The 16,254-nt window shown below is 30.1% G+C and overlaps 1 protein-coding gene across 2 annotated transcripts; it reads right to left on the bottom strand.

Moving 5' to 3' along the window:
- Positions 1–382: 382 nt before the first annotated feature.
- LOC132754113 (calcitonin gene-related peptide type 1 receptor-like) lies at positions 383–15,993 on the bottom strand. Of its 2 annotated transcripts, XM_060744709.1 has the most exons (12): positions 15,855–15,993; positions 14,333–14,439; positions 13,253–13,344; positions 12,473–12,599; positions 10,953–11,106; positions 9,738–9,804; positions 9,259–9,322; positions 8,860–8,945; positions 8,303–8,438; positions 6,344–6,385; positions 1,941–2,141; positions 383–540 (listed from the first exon to the last, which is right to left on the bottom strand). In XM_060744709.1, the coding sequence occupies exons 1-12, from the start codon at positions 15,934–15,936 to the stop codon at positions 463–465; spliced, it is 1,236 nt and encodes a 411-aa protein (XP_060600692.1). In that variant the 5' UTR covers positions 15,937–15,993; the 3' UTR covers positions 383–462. The 2 variants fall into 2 exon arrangements, with proteins under 2 accessions (XP_060600692.1, XP_060600693.1); XM_060744710.1 differs by lacking the exons at positions 383–540; positions 1,941–2,141 and adding an exon at positions 3,107–5,184 and having other exon boundaries at positions 15,855–15,990.
- Positions 15,994–16,254: the final 261 nt, after the last annotated feature.

The following is a 16,254-nucleotide window of genomic DNA, read 5'->3' as shown; positions in this document are numbered from 1 at the left end:
ATAATAAACAACTTTGTAGTTCAATATTGCAACACTGGTACATGAATTAATACATGTTAATATATTTCGCTTTCTTTAAGACAGTGCTTATGATGGTATCATTCGTCTATTATAAAATCTTCAATAAACAATTCAAATACTACAGCGCATTAGACGAAATGAAGAAGAAATGTTTCAGATTTTCTACCTTAATATTGGATTTATAATATCAAGTTCAGGAAGACGAAGTTAAAACGATCATTCGTCTCTCAGTATTACATTAACTGTTATTATAGGTAGTATACAAGCGTATATTAAGTTACAGTCCAAAACAAATTTAGTTTTAGTTCAAAATTAATCTTTAAAACATTATTTTAAATCAAACACCTCACTATTTAAAAATGAGTTTTTGTATATGATATCTTGTGAAAATAGCATCTATCATTGACAAACACTTGTTATATAATCTTGTCAAATGTCCAATTACACGTAACCCTCCTCTACTTCTCTGTAAGTACGCTCCTCTGTCAGCGGCGTCATCATGAATGACTCAGTGTTCATCTGTATAAAAACAATAACAAATAAGAAAAGTGATAAAAATAACGCCATAGAAAAACACGGTGCATAATAGCCTGACATGCATGGACATCTTTTCCTAAGAAATCATTTATTTGGTTTGATTAGGAAGCAAAATAAACTATTAACACTTTTAGACAATTGTCTGTAATAGATAAACTTTGCAAACCAATTAGGTCACAAAATAAATATATCGTAAATTCGTGAGACGGTTTTTACTGAGACGTCGCAATTATGCAATGGATATTTTTGTCTCCGTTATATAGATCTTTCTTTGTAATGCTACTTATATTTACAAATAGTTTTGTTATAATAAACAAAAGTAAATAAGATATAGAATGGTGTGAACAAACGTTACACTGGTTAATAAGAAATTATACTAAAGACAGTAACGTCATTTTAAATATTTTACTGAAAGGTTTGGAAAATTCTATAATTATACAGACATTAACAGAAGCCCGCTTCACCAGTTTTAAATTAAACTAGAACTGACGTTATACAAAGTTAGATTTATGACTTAAAAATGAAATATTAACAATTGGTTTAATCGCTCAATTTAAAGTATTTGACTAAAAAAAGAAATGAACGAAACATTTCCTTCAACATAAAATGCCAAGAGAAACTTTATGTAGAAAAATAATCATGCTCTAGTATGCAGAGGTCTTTATGTTTGATGATTGTAGATAAAAACTGATGCAATCAGATTCTTCTCGAGCCAAATTTGTATGCAAATACCATAGCTAAAATCTCACATAATCTTGGTAGGAAGATATTGCACCATGGACTTCGGAAATTGAATGTCTCTTTTGACTGATGTGAAGAAAGTGAACGTATAAATCAAACACACTTCCAATTAAGAAACTTTAATCGAATAGAGGGTATTATGTCAGTCAATTTTGACCTCGATCTCATAGATTTACTTGTACTTGTAGTTTTTAGAAAAATCTTTTTGAAAATATTGACGTCAATCATCTACATAAATGATAGAATAGCTGATATTTTTAAGGACACATTATGCCTCAGAAAAGAATAAAGTTTTACTTCTTTAAAAAGGGCAAACATGAATGTTTATAATGTTTAAAAATTGTTTTAGAGAATTCTTGACGCTTATTACCTTAGAACGTAACGATTAATGTGACATAAGTTGTCATAAAAGTAGCAAAATGTAAAAAATAGTAGTCTGACTTCCATACAAAATTACTAATTCACTTTTACTGTACTTATTGCTAAAAATCAACAGATGAAAAAGATTGTTCTGCTACAGTGAAATTTGCTAATGAATAACTGTTTTGATACTATAAAAGTACAACAAAATATAAAGGTTTTGAGATATGAAAATAAAAGTATTTCTGAGGCATAATTGGCCTTTAGAATATTATACACACCTTGCTACTGACCCCGTTGTAAGACACCGAATTCTCAGAATAATAAGGCCCATTTCGCTTGAGAATCCCTTTGCCATTAGGCATATCCGGTAACGTGAATGTTAAAGTGGAACTTTTCCGGCGGCCACCGTAAATCCGACGACTTCCCTGCCGGCTGAACATATCACATTGAGTGACATGTCTTCTTAGTATTGTTATAACCTAGAGGGAAAATAACATATTGCTGTTTTATATATGTTCATAGCTATGCTCTTGAGTTCATACGGATCTTTATTAAGGCTATTGAAGAAAGTTTTTTTACATTTTAATATTTGGACAAATGCTGCGTCTAAATACATCGAACTTGGCTTAACTAGAGCTAACAAAAGGTTGATACAGGTATATAACACGAATAACGTTACTTGACGTTATGAAGAATGTCTTTCTTTATGGTATTTCAGCGTTTTTCCTTGTTGATGTATTAATGTCAAAAATTATTAAAAGTAGATTATATTAGGAAAAAAACAACAGCAAATACACTTCAGACAAAAATAGCCAAGCATGTCCGGATAAGAAACGACAAATTATATTTTAATTTAATTTCAAAGGTTAAAGTTTAAATAATAATTATCATATCTGGTACATGATATGGTAAGTATATCCCATTTTAAGTATATCTTAAACAAAGCAGGTCAAAACCTAAAAAAAAAACTCATTCCTTTATTACATTTCATGAAAAATAGAAATGGCAACGGCATTCGCAAGACATAAACTATAAGCTCTAATAAAGCATTGGATACATTTGTAATCTTTTTAATACAAAAACTTTTAACCATGCAACACATGACTTAAGCATATACAATGGAAGAAAAATAAGAGTAATTACAAGAATACATTAATGCAATACCTAAGCAGCGTGTTACGAAGATAACAACTTCTTCGAAATTCACTTGGTAGAGCTTCATTCAATCTTTTTTCTTTATTTTCCAGATGATTCTGAAGTAAATCGGGAAGAGGTGTTCGTCGCTTAATTATAAATATTTTATCTAATATTTCCCGTCCTCGCAATACAAATTACAAATCTTGGCATCAATATTTTTTTCAATGAAAGGAAACGCAGTTTCCATGTAAACAGAAACATTCTATTTCTATTTCATATAAAAGAAAAAAGAAAAATAGCAACAATCTAAACATCAAAGTATTTATTACAACAATAAATGAGATATTGCATTTACATAAACAACAATAAAATGTGTCTTTGTCAGATACAATTAACATCAAAGTCAACAAAATAATATCAGAAAATCAATACTTAATATCATGATATTCAGACAGACAAATGTTTAACAGTGTAATTTTAAAAAAATCGCCTGTTTTCTTCGTCGGAAAATATTAAAACCGATTATGGAAACATTGTAGGAAACATCGCACACATATCTTGACAAATAATACAATGCAGACAAAGGTCGTTGCTGACAAAAAATAACTATTATACAAGTAGCAGAAACAAAGTGACTCCTCAAATCTTATTGAATTTCTTTTTTTAACGTTTTCTACAAAACAGTTTGTGTATAAGAATTGACGGCTTAGATATTTTTTGTTCGTTATTTAAAATAGCAGGAATGATGTCTGGATCATCTAGTATGTTCATTTTCAAACGTCCAATGAGTTAACAGCGGAACACTTTAAGGACAAAAATATTAAAATACATGTATTATATCTTAAATGATGTAAATATGGAACAGAAAATCAGTTTATAGAATTGTTACCATCATGTGCCTGATTGCGACATAAAGCATAAGAAAATTGTATATGTTTTCCTTATGATAGTTATGAAATTTTTCATTTATTTCACTCCTCATTAATAACCTGAACAGTATTGATTTTGAATATCGAATATAAAAATGAGCAAATTTATTCAGTATACATTTCAATTCAAGACAGTTTAGAAATTAGTCCGAAAAATGTAGACATATTAAAATGCATTTGATTGTTCGGCTTACGAAACAAATGAATATAAAATAAAACAATTCTTGATTATATGTTGAGCAAATGAACCAAAAAATTAAAAAACATAGAAATTATGATCGAAAAACAAAATGAAATTAAAAGCTTTTTGTGAATCAAAAGTGAACCCGAATGCTCCCCATATTGGGCAATCACTGTTATATTTTTCTTTGATGTTGTTAATTTTTAAAAGAAAGTTTGTTCATCCATATGCCACGTGGTTTTATGGTTATCACATTGGTAAGTACATTTATCATTCAGGTTTTATTCAATTAGGTCTATAAATCCGCTGAGATTTGACTCCATATATACGACATTTTATTCAAACCAGACTGTCACGGAATGCACCAAGCATTTCGGAAAAACTATCGCTGTATGACAGACCATATCCACATTTTGTTTCCGTGTTTTTATTTGACATATCTGGACAGAACGCTAGCAGATTGTTCCTAGGTAACGACACAACAAACCAATACATGAGCGATGCAATATTAAATTGTCTATTAAAGTAACTATATATCGCTTAAAAGCACAGAAATGTGCAAGAGCAACAAGGTGTTGTCTTCACGATCTAATTGCCCATCAATTATACTGTCATTTTAGCTGATCAGCTCATTGTTTATCTAGGAATAAAACATTGTGTTCGTAATAACATTACTTAGAAACATAAAACACAATTATTGTAGAGCATATTTTTTTTTGTTTTATAGAAATATGGTTTCTTGAGAGGCAATCCTTCCAAAGTTTGTTTTTTCTTCGCGGAGTGTTAACGTCACATCGCTAAATTCAATGTTCTCCTATCTCTGAAAATAAATCAGTCTTGGCACTCAAACATGATCACATTTTAACTCTACTCATGTGAAAAGAAAATAATGGCTTATTTTTAGAAGTCTTGACACTTTGTTCAATCGTCAAGATGTACTGTCTGTCTTTGCAATAGCATCATACTTTAGAACATGTGTCTTTTACAAAACTGTAAGAAAGCCATTTTGTTTGATGTCCTGCCTCAACAGAAATATCAATTTGTTCATCAATGATACTCAAAATAGATCTTCTACATTGATGTATAAGACATTCAAACGGTATTATTATTTGTTGTGACAGAATGCACCGTCATTTTTGTATCTGCATCTGAAGTCATTGACCGCAACATGGAACGACTTTCGCCATTTTGTTTAAAGCCTGTCATGCTGTCTCGGTATTTTTTAGATCTGGTCATCCTGTAACGGTGCCACTTTTTCTTGAAATTTCTGACCACCTGTGAAGGTTTTAAATTTTCAAAGCATAAACATAACAGCAAATAATGTGACAACATTGTGCTCAGATTGAGAAATATTTAAATAACACGTTGATAAAAATATTCATGCGTTACGTAATAGAAATAGCATCGAAACACGAGGCAATCTAATTTGTAGAGGCGGCATATGCCTACGAGTAAAAATAAGATGGCCGAGTGTTTTGGTGTTCTTTCTCTTTTGTATCATAGACAAAAATAAAAACATTTTCTCTGTCGTCACAATAAGAAACCCCAGAATAAATGTAACAAATTAATATGACTTTTCTATCATAATCCCACACAGTTAGTTAACCCTTGAAAAAATGTAGCCAATCTACGAGACAGTGTGGTAACTGGAGTGCATGTAATTAGTAACGTCACTCCAGTTAACGCACTGTGCATTTATGGATCTCTGACAATTTTTCATCAGAATGGTTTCCAAACTATGATAAAATAAAGATATTGTCGACTGTAATTATGTAATTTTCAAGGTTGTCATATCTATCAAAAAAGAATCTCGAGAGAAATAACACACTATCACATCTAAAAGTGACTGATGATTAATATAAATCATATAATAACACCAACTTTGTTGATATTTTTGATAATATCAGAATACTATTACAAACTATTTAAAAAAAAGTTCCATGTAATCTAACTAGACATAACCAATGATATTAAATAATAATAGAAATGAAAAGTATTTGATTTACTTTTGAAAATGTAGATGAAAACTATATTTTACATTTTTCGAGTGAAAAAAAATATAAAAATTCATTTTTTCTCATTATACGTATTGTTTTCTCAAACCACTTTAACGTGTTATATTAAATATATCTCAATCTTGAACTGTAAACTGTTAAAATTCACAAATCAGTTTAAACGAAACAATATATTTTCACTAATTTGGATACACAATAGAAGGATAAAAGGGTAATGAAATTTATATAAAAAAAAACAACATGCTTAATATGCAAAACACATTTTACGAATCACTTCTATCAGAACGCACTTAATTCACGACGTTTTACAAACAACATTCATAATCAAAATATTATCTAACAATTAATAAAAAGAATAATAGCAGCTTGAAACGAATATCTTAAAGTGATAAAAACAGGTAACTTCTCATTTCACTTACCTCGCCATTAAAGAAGCAGAACATGACAGACACAAAGACACCCTGAAAAAAGTAAGACTCACAAATCAATTATGATTGTTAATTTAAAATATAATATCTCTTTAAAACATGAAAAATCATTTATTTTCATTGCAATGTTTCCTCTATAAGGAGGATTTTATCTGGTTTTTTAATGTTTCCAAGCTTGCCTTAAAGTGTATAAAGCTATGTTTGGTGACATTTTTATAAAACTTTAAAAGACAGTAAATTGATGTTGTTTTCATAGCCTTGTACTCGTTTTATGAGAGATTTGTAAAATAAAATGTTTACAGTATGTAATTTGATATACACAAATAGTGTGCGTAAACAAAATAAAATATTCCGGACAAAATATTCAGCTGCAGCTATTTTTAATAGGTAAAGCATGCACAATTCGCTCTTAGACGGATAAATGTCTTTCCGAAATCACTTTCATCACAATACAAACAATGATTTTACATGCAACATATTCACTTTGAAGTTAAAAGTTTTAAATGGGATATTTTGATTTTATTATTTTATCATGCAACTACTATGGTAACTGCCCGATAACACTTGCCTGATAATTATTTTTGATATCAGGTCAGTAACCTGATATCAAAAATAAGCCCCGCCCATTTTAACGGACTTTTTTCAATTGCTTATATTCTCATTTTCATCAGCATGTGAATCCTACAATGTAACATCTTACCCTTACAAGTCTTGAATCGAGGTGCGATATTTAATATTTCAATTTCAATTACGAATAAATTAGATAGCGAATAGTTTTAGCACCAACTAAATGAAGTGACGTCATAATTTATATTGCAAATGACATCATCGATGTTCACGTCATACTATACATGTAATCATAACAAACAGGCTAGACGATTTTCTTTCATAACTTGTAAATGTTTACTTTATTTCGCCGGATTATTATTTAATTAGTTAACAAATTGTTTCGTTTAAAAAAATAAGACGCATGTTTGTGTAGCTTGTGTTTGATTGCCGATTTGACTTTTCTTTGATTGAAATTAGATCTATCATGAACTTTTGAATTTGACAATTCCAGACAAAAAATGCAGTTAAGTTTAGTTTATGTGATTCTAAGTGGATTTTTGGATCGATGTTTAAATTAAAGGTAAGAATTTTATCGTATTAGGCCTACATTCTGTTGTATCTTTTATTCGAGTCGAAAGAAAAAATGGCCGCCAATAACAAATTCTAAGTTTCGGGGGCGAAGAATTTGTTTTCAAGAATTATTTCTTTGAACAAAAATCCCCCTTTTTAACGAAATTCGCTATGTTAAAGAAGGTTATTTTGTTATTTTGACAGTTATTATGTGTTACTTGATAAATAGAAAAACATGCTACTGTCTTTTGATATCAATTTTATCAGGCTTGGCTGATATGAGCAGAAAGGGCTCAGCAAGCCTCGCCCTTTCTAGCCCATATCAGCCTCGCCTGATAAAATTGATATCAAAAGACAGTAGCATGTTATTCTCTATATAACAATTTAAAGATATACTATACTCATAATTTGAAAATATTGATAAATTGCTACACTTTTTGTGAATATAAAATATACATGTTTTGACTTCACAAAAATATGTAATTGCTTTAAACACTTTAAGTAAACACTCTATGAATATTAAAAGTGTCATTAAAAACTGGCAGTATTTTTTTTTTCAGAAAAGACTAGCTTTACTTGACCCAAAATAAGGAATGTAGATTTCCATACACAGTTTTTATGTTCTTTTAATTAAACAAAACATATTCAGTTATTTAAACAAAACATGTTCAGTAAGAATGTTATAGATTTCTATTTCTATAAATTCCTGTAATAAAAAATATTACACTTAAAATGTGCATAGTATATTTAAGTAATTTGTTCCAAATTTATAATGTAATAACATTTTTCCAGTCTTTTTAGGTCAACACAGAATTAAGATGATATATTTACCTGGAACGACACTAAAAACGCCGATATCATCGAATAAACATATTCTCCATCTGATCCTGGGGGTGGTTTGAAAGGGAAGGCTATATACTGCAGCCCAAGCAGTGGAATAAGAATCAACGTGGCTCTAACTGCTCGTCTGCAATGTACAATACCTGTTGATTAAAATGACATTATGCCCATGCAAGGGTATATAGTGAGTGAACAGGTAAAAGTCAAACTATGTTAACATTTGCAAAAATTCCTTTCAAAATTTTTACTTTGTATGAACGACAAATAACTCACTTGGCTCAAGGAAATTTCAATAAATATTCAGAGGAAATTAATTTTATATTCTAGGCAGAATGATATTTTATCATTAACATTTTCCAGTATCAACTATTGGTCAATCATCATTGTAACAGTCTTGAAACAAATATTCAATCAGCTCAACTCGACAAAGAAAAAGTGATCAAAAGTAATTCAATAGTAATTAAGACAGGCAGCTTGACATAAATTGGTATACATACTTCTATATTTGCTTAACACTAACATCAAATTAAAAGTTGATGACGTATTACCTTGTTTGCATTGTCTCATTGGTGTGCACTGATCGAAGTTTGGATAAAAGTATTCTCATTATATTTATGGAGAAGATGAAATTCACCTGAAAAGGATAAATAAATTGCATACAATATATCAATGTTTCATGATAGAATAATATAACAAAACACATTGTGTATAGCTATTTCAGTACTTATTTCTTCATCTTTGTCCGGCATCTTTCATTACTTTTTCGTGATTGAGACGGATTGATTAATATATCGAGAACAAATGAGGAATTCGTTTAAACGACTATTCCTTATAATTGTGATATCTATGATTGTTTATGATTACAAAATGAAATATATCATTCTAAATCTTGCACAGTTCCATTATTTCAAATATAAATCCAAAAATTGAACTCATAAGATACTTACAATAAGTGAAGCATTAATTGGTCCAGCTAATATCCAATGTAAACTTGAGTCTCCTGTCCAACACCTATAAATATTTTCCAATTTTTGTAACGCTATTTTATCTCCAAGTAAAATTTATTTTCACTGAATGAATTCTTTTAATATAACATAACTAAATCATCTGTTGTTGCAAGAGCACTTCTTAATGAAATGTTTTATGTAAAATATTATCTAAAACATTTTTCATCAATCTGTTAACATTTTGCAAATACGTACATCTTATTAAAATACCTTAGAGCCCTATAATTGCATGACTATTCTTAAGGAACAAACAAATTTTGCTAGTATACACTATATGTTTATTGTTACTTATAAAGCTCTTAAAATCTTTGAAGAACAATATGTTATGAATACTAATCTATCATAAGTGTTCGACATGTCGTTATATCAATTGTTGACCATAAGTGAAATTGTTTAAAAACCAAGGGAAGATAATTTACCTTACGTTATCATCAGTATCCAAAGCCCTAATAACCGTATATATTACAGTCGGGAGTATAGGAAACACTGTGAATATAAAAAAAATATAAATACAATATATCTTCATAATTCATTAGGAAAGTGTATATACATATGTATCAATCAACTTGCGTCGAGTTTCAGTACAATACAAAAAAAAAACCAAGGAATCCTTAAAGAAAGCCCAAGACGACAAAAAAGTAAATGTTCCAGGCTCGGGTTAAATAAGCCAGTAAAAACCTTTACTTGATGTAGTATATTCCATAACAATTTATTTTTAATATTACCACATTATTCTCCTATCAAACAGGCAGAACAGTCGAGTGTTTTGTTATACTACTATGTTTTGCTATGTTATGTTATTGTTATGTTATGCATAGCATAACAAATGAATGCCTACACGTTAGATTTAATGTCAAGACACCAAATCCGCGATCACAGCCAGAAAAAAGGTTTGAATTCAGAACTATTTAAAGAATTCTAATTAGTAGATATAAACATAATGTAAGAGCTAAGGAGACAGAAAGAATATGATAAAACAACACCTGATATGATTTTAAAAGGTGTTCAATTATAGCGACATTGGACTAACTTAAGGACTTTTATATCTCTTACAATTGGTTAAAGATCAGTCCATAATGTACAAGATTTCAAATTAAGTGCTCTTTTATTAAAACCTTTGACCTTCGGGATATAGTAGCGACAGAAACCATTGACTGATAAAAAGAGTTTAAGACTTTATCCTAAGACTAGTGCTATAAATGTGCACTTTTATTGCTAATGAAACAAAATCTTCTCTAAAACAAGCGGAGGCATCTCCTGAATGAATTTTAAACATTTGACATGAAATATCGCGGAAAACACAGCATCGCCCATGCTTGTCGTTTTGACATTAAAAAATATTATTTTACATATGTAAAAAAGGTTGCAGCCTCGGTTTGATTAAATCTGTTCTTGCATGACCATCTGACAAATAAATTGGGCGAAATAAAGAATCCCTAAAGAACACACAACACGACAAAATTGAAATGTTGATGGCTCGGTTTGAGCTTGTTCTTGGACGTTAATGGAAAGTGCAAGTTGTCATCCGCGACGGTCTAGCACCGGCTTTAGTTAGAATAAACAAATTTAAGACTATTTGCATAATTTCACAAACAATCTTCTACGATGATTTTATCATTCTGATTTCAACTTACCCCATCCGATCAGGTAACATAAAACAAGCAATCTCTTGTCTTTGGTGAAGGCTATAACAATAAGGGCATGAAGATAGAATCCCTCACAGAACATCCAAGCATAATTACACACCGTGAAATAGTGCGTCAACACATGTAGGATCTGGCACCAGATCTGTGCAGACATAAATCAATATGTTTAGGCATAATAACACATAGTAAAATAATGCGTTTACACATGTAAGATCTTGAACTTTATCTGTGAACACTTAAATCAATATGTTTAGGTATAATTACACATCGTAAAATAATGTGTTAACACGTACGTTTAGCATCTGGCACCAGATCTGTGTAGACATAAATCATTATTATGTTTAGGCTTAATTACACATGGTCAAATTATGCGTCAACACAATAGGATCTGGAACCAGATCTGTGTAGACATAAATCGATATATTAAGAAATTATGCGTATATTACCTTATTTACTTATTTAATTATACTACTCTTTGTTGAAGAACCTTTCAAAATTATGATGTTTAGTGTTTGTTGTACATGATTGTATTGTTTGGTATAGCATGGATGTTATGATTCTAAAACATGTACACAAGTCAGTAAGAGCTCATGTTTTTATAAACTTACAATTTGTTCACGGTTTACTTTAATTTTCATTAATATTAGTTTTTAAGTTAAATATTTAAAGTGATTGCTTAAGATACATATTTATAATCTTGCTACATTTAATATTGAGTAAAAAAACAGCAATTTTCATTGTGTTCATGTTGCCTTTTCAGTGTTCCCTTTCTTGAACTATTCAAACATCCTTTTCAGTTGAAATGATCCCCCGAGAGAATTTACACTTAGTGAAATTAAGGCATCAATGGGAAATCTTTATTTGCACCATCTCGCCTGGCAATATTTCAGTCGTGTCTCAAAGAAACGATACGCCAAGTATAAATCAATCTTAATTGCTGAATAAAAAACGATGATCATTGCTTTTGCTTTTGAAAATCTAAAATTGACACTGAGTAAAGGATAACATACATTAGACTAATGTAAATCTGAATGTCAGGAATACATAAAAATACTTCATGTTGATTGATTGATATATTCATTTAATACTTATCACACCAACACTGTACAACATGTTGATTAATTGGTTGATTAAATTGTTCATTTTAAAAGAATCGAAATCACAGCAACACTTTTCATATCTTGTGACAATTCCCTAGCTTTATTGCTGGAGGAAGATATAAGGGTAACATGTTATGGTATTTAATTGTTTATTTCTTATATCGTATTAAGTGTTTTTTAACAGTTTGATTACATCATCTTTCAAAAACCACACTATTATTATACTATTATCAAGGCAAAATCCACAATCGTTGAGATATCAAACTTAAACATCGTTATATCCGCATTCGTAACGCAATTGTATTCATTTACTCTGAATTCAAATTAGGTAATGAGGTCAGCTATTCTATTAACTTATTTTGTTGGATGTCATTGAAAATGTAACAAGTATAAAAGTGTTTAACTTACCGGATTATGTAACAATACGTCGGAATTCATAGGTACCATGGCATAGTACATAATCCAAAGACCTCCGGTAATAATGTATGATGAAAAAAGATGTTTGTGTAGCGTCACGCGAGTACATTTTAATTGTCTGAAAGTACAAAAATAATGATTTAAACCACGATTAAAGCTTGCCTCCAGATTAATGCTTACTTCATGAAACGTTTTAAAATGTATTTAAAATTAAAATAGTGTCAAGTGAATAAAGAAAGTCATAAACACAATGCAAACAGTACTTAAAATACATAAACATTACCAAAAAATATGTCAGAAAATGCAATTGTTTTCTGAATATTTCTACTTGTCTTAAAATCTTTATTTATTTTTATATTTATGTTGGCTCAATTGGAGGCAAGCAGTTTTAAACGATTTTCTGAAGAATATAATTTATACTTTTCACATAAAAATCTGGAAAAAGGTGATGTTTCGAAAGCATTTAAAACAGCAAATATTACATGAAAATTGCAGACTCGGTTTGAGTGAGTCTGTGCATGAGGGATTATGAAAATGTGCAAAATTTCTTAGCCCCCTAGCACCGGCTTGAGCGCTACTCAATTTTCAACACTTAAAAGTGATGGAATCAATGATCCCGAAGGACCAAAAAAGTATAACAACCCTGAACCAACGTATAAGCCTTGAGATGTAGTGATAAAGAGTAAATTCTTAATTATTGTAATGCAATATTTAAAAAATATGAAACAAATTAAATATACATATACAATATAGATATAAAATATTACTTACCTAAATAATGAGAATATAATCAATGATATTATAAGGAGAACGATAGAGATGCTGAATCCATAGTAATACATGTAAAGCACTCGTTTGTGATTCTGAAAACAAAAGACACAAAATGCACTACACAACAGTAACAGACTAATTAGTTAGTCACATGTTTATATATCATTCTAACACGACCCGCATTTTTCCCTATTGAACATAGAAGAACAGAAAGTGTGTGTTATTATGCAACAGATGCACAGTTTGACGTTCTATATTTAGACATGTGACGTAATCATTATACACGCGACGTAACCACTAAAAATCCGACGCGCTGAAAATAAGTACGGAAACAAATCAGGCGCAATTTTGCTTAGCTATCAAGTACGGCAACATTTATTTGTTGATGTCGTGTTAGAATCGAAATAATATATCCAAATTAGTGATTTTATCGCTTGATAACATCACTGTTTGTCGTTCGGATGTGCATCATTATATCACTCGGGCTACGCCCTCGTGATATAATTCCTCGCATCCGAACTCCAAACAGTGATGTTATTGAGCGATAAAATCACTGTTTGGGATATATTATTTCTTAAATATACATCTTACAAATTATAAAAATCTGGAGAAAGGTGGATATCTCGGAAGCTTTGATCACAAGAAAATTTCATAAACTGCAGACTCGTTACGACTGAAATGTACCCAATTATAAAAACCTGGAAAAAGGATGATCACTCGGAAGCATTAATCACAACAAAATTACGCGAAAATAGCAGACTGGGATTGACCGAGCCAGTTCATTATGGATAATGAGAAAATGTAACATCCCTTTATAAAAATTTGATATGCAATTATACGTCAACAAACATTACAGACAAGACATTGCTTTAATTTCATCAGTTGTCTGTATTTTTGCGCATATTTAATCCTTGTAAATATTCAATAGGTTTTGAGGTTTTTAAATTTATCACGGTCCTGTAGGTTTTGAAGCAGCCAACATTGTAATTATAATTATATTACAATGTTACAATTCTTTAATAAAACTAGCAACATCCATGTGCAATAAACATATATTTATGTACACGAAAACATACTTACTTCTACAAGACTATGGTCATAACACATGGTATAGTTAGTCCAGACCCTACCGGTATCTGGATGTCGAAACCATGTTCCATCACTATTGCACGTTTTCTTGGAATATGCTGAAAATAAACACTTTCGTCAGAATCAAAGTGCTGAAGGCACTGCAGATGCGACCTGCAATTTTCTATGACTTCAAATTAACTACTGTTCAGACTTCCCAAAAAAAAGTGACTTTGGAGACTTTTCTAACACAATTTCATAAACATATCTTATATCAAGACGGTATAGTATTCCGCACGCTTGTGCATCTGAAATATTTTCTTTAAACTACTTATTTTGTACGCGTATTAACAACCGCACGACAAAGCCAAATCAATTCATCTGTCTTTTTCTAATTGCATTAAATGTGTGTTCAGATGTTCAGAAAAGGTGTTCAGCGCTATCTTTTCATGTACATCAATAAAAAGGTCGGATCATCTTTAAAAAAACACTACACATTAAAATTAAATTGTCTCATTTCCATACAAAGCTATACCTCTACGAAAGAAAATGAACAGAGAAACTTTCCAATATTTTTTTTCCAAAAATACCATAAATACTAAATATCTTAATTATGTGTACATCGATTTATATTAAAATATCTGATAAACTCTTCTTGAAAAAAGTGAAAAACTAGTTGATAGAAAAACGAACAACAAATGGTGACATATGTGTGCACTTTAATTTGATATAATATTTTTATTTTATTTTTATTACATTTTTAACTTTTTTAATAATTAATTTCTTTCACTGAATATAATGTTACATAAAATGAGACAATGCAGATAAATTTAGAATAATGATAAATTAAATAGAATATTCGGTTTCTTCATATGAAATTAAATTGTGAGATAGAGTCGTAAATTTTGATGCATTAGATTAAGAAATGAATGTTAACTGTAAGACAATAGGATCACCTTTGATATATAAGACATGTTCATTACAAATGGGAAATATCAGGTGATTTTAAGTAAAAGGCCAGCAATAGGATTCCCAAACGAAACAAATATTAATCTTAATTAAATACAGAAGCTATCAAAGTGTACGCACTTGGTTAAATATTAATGATTTATCTTCTCATATTACAACAAACGTGAACAAAATTAATGAAATAGCAATACTCAAAGTGTATGGATGAACATGTGATTACATTTCCAAAGAACTATATTCGCCGACAGCAATTTCATTCAAATTTAGGAAAACCTCAACAGATAAATGTCATAAATGCTTAATCTTAGAAAAAACTAGCAGATAATTTCTTACTTTACCTCAAAGATACAACAATGGACTGGCATTATAAAAATAGGTTATAAATTTTAATGCATTTTGCTTGCTTCACTTAGTCTGTTTGACAAGGTTAACTCATTGAAATGAAAACTGTATAAGCATTGAAAGACTTTTAATATGAACTGAAATTATAGTAATATGTGCTGTGAAGATGTTTTAATATAAATTTTGTATTTTACCTATTCTCAAATACAAACCACCAGTTTACCTAATGGATTTGATAATGTGATGTATGCAGGACACAGTTGGAAAACAGTTTCGCCTGCTTTTGTGTAATCCCAACACTGCATCCTATCCCAGGTTGCATTGCAGTAGCTTCCGCCTGAAATTAGAAACAAAATATCACGTGAAGATCTTATATGTAGTAATCAACATACTGCAACTCTTTCAAAATACGAATCGAAGCATGACTGTATATATGTCATAAAAACACACATGGTTGAACTGTAACAAAAAAAACAACAACATATAAATAAATTGTATTGCTTATTATATGACTGTATATCTAAAACTATGTAATTGTGTTCTTAATATCATAACTGTTGCTCCCCTAACCAATGGTAATAGATTAATATCCTTTACTCAACTAAAAGCTTTTAAACTTAAAA

The sequence above is a fragment of the Ruditapes philippinarum genome, unplaced genomic scaffold, assembly GCF_026571515.1.
Source record: "Ruditapes philippinarum isolate M1 unplaced genomic scaffold, ASM2657151v2 ctg6867_1_1_1_1, whole genome shotgun sequence".
Classification (NCBI taxonomy): Eukaryota; Metazoa; Mollusca; class Bivalvia; order Venerida; family Veneridae; genus Ruditapes; species Ruditapes philippinarum.
The sequence above is the reverse complement of the archived record's forward strand: the minus strand, read 5'-3'. Positions and strand labels throughout refer to the sequence as shown.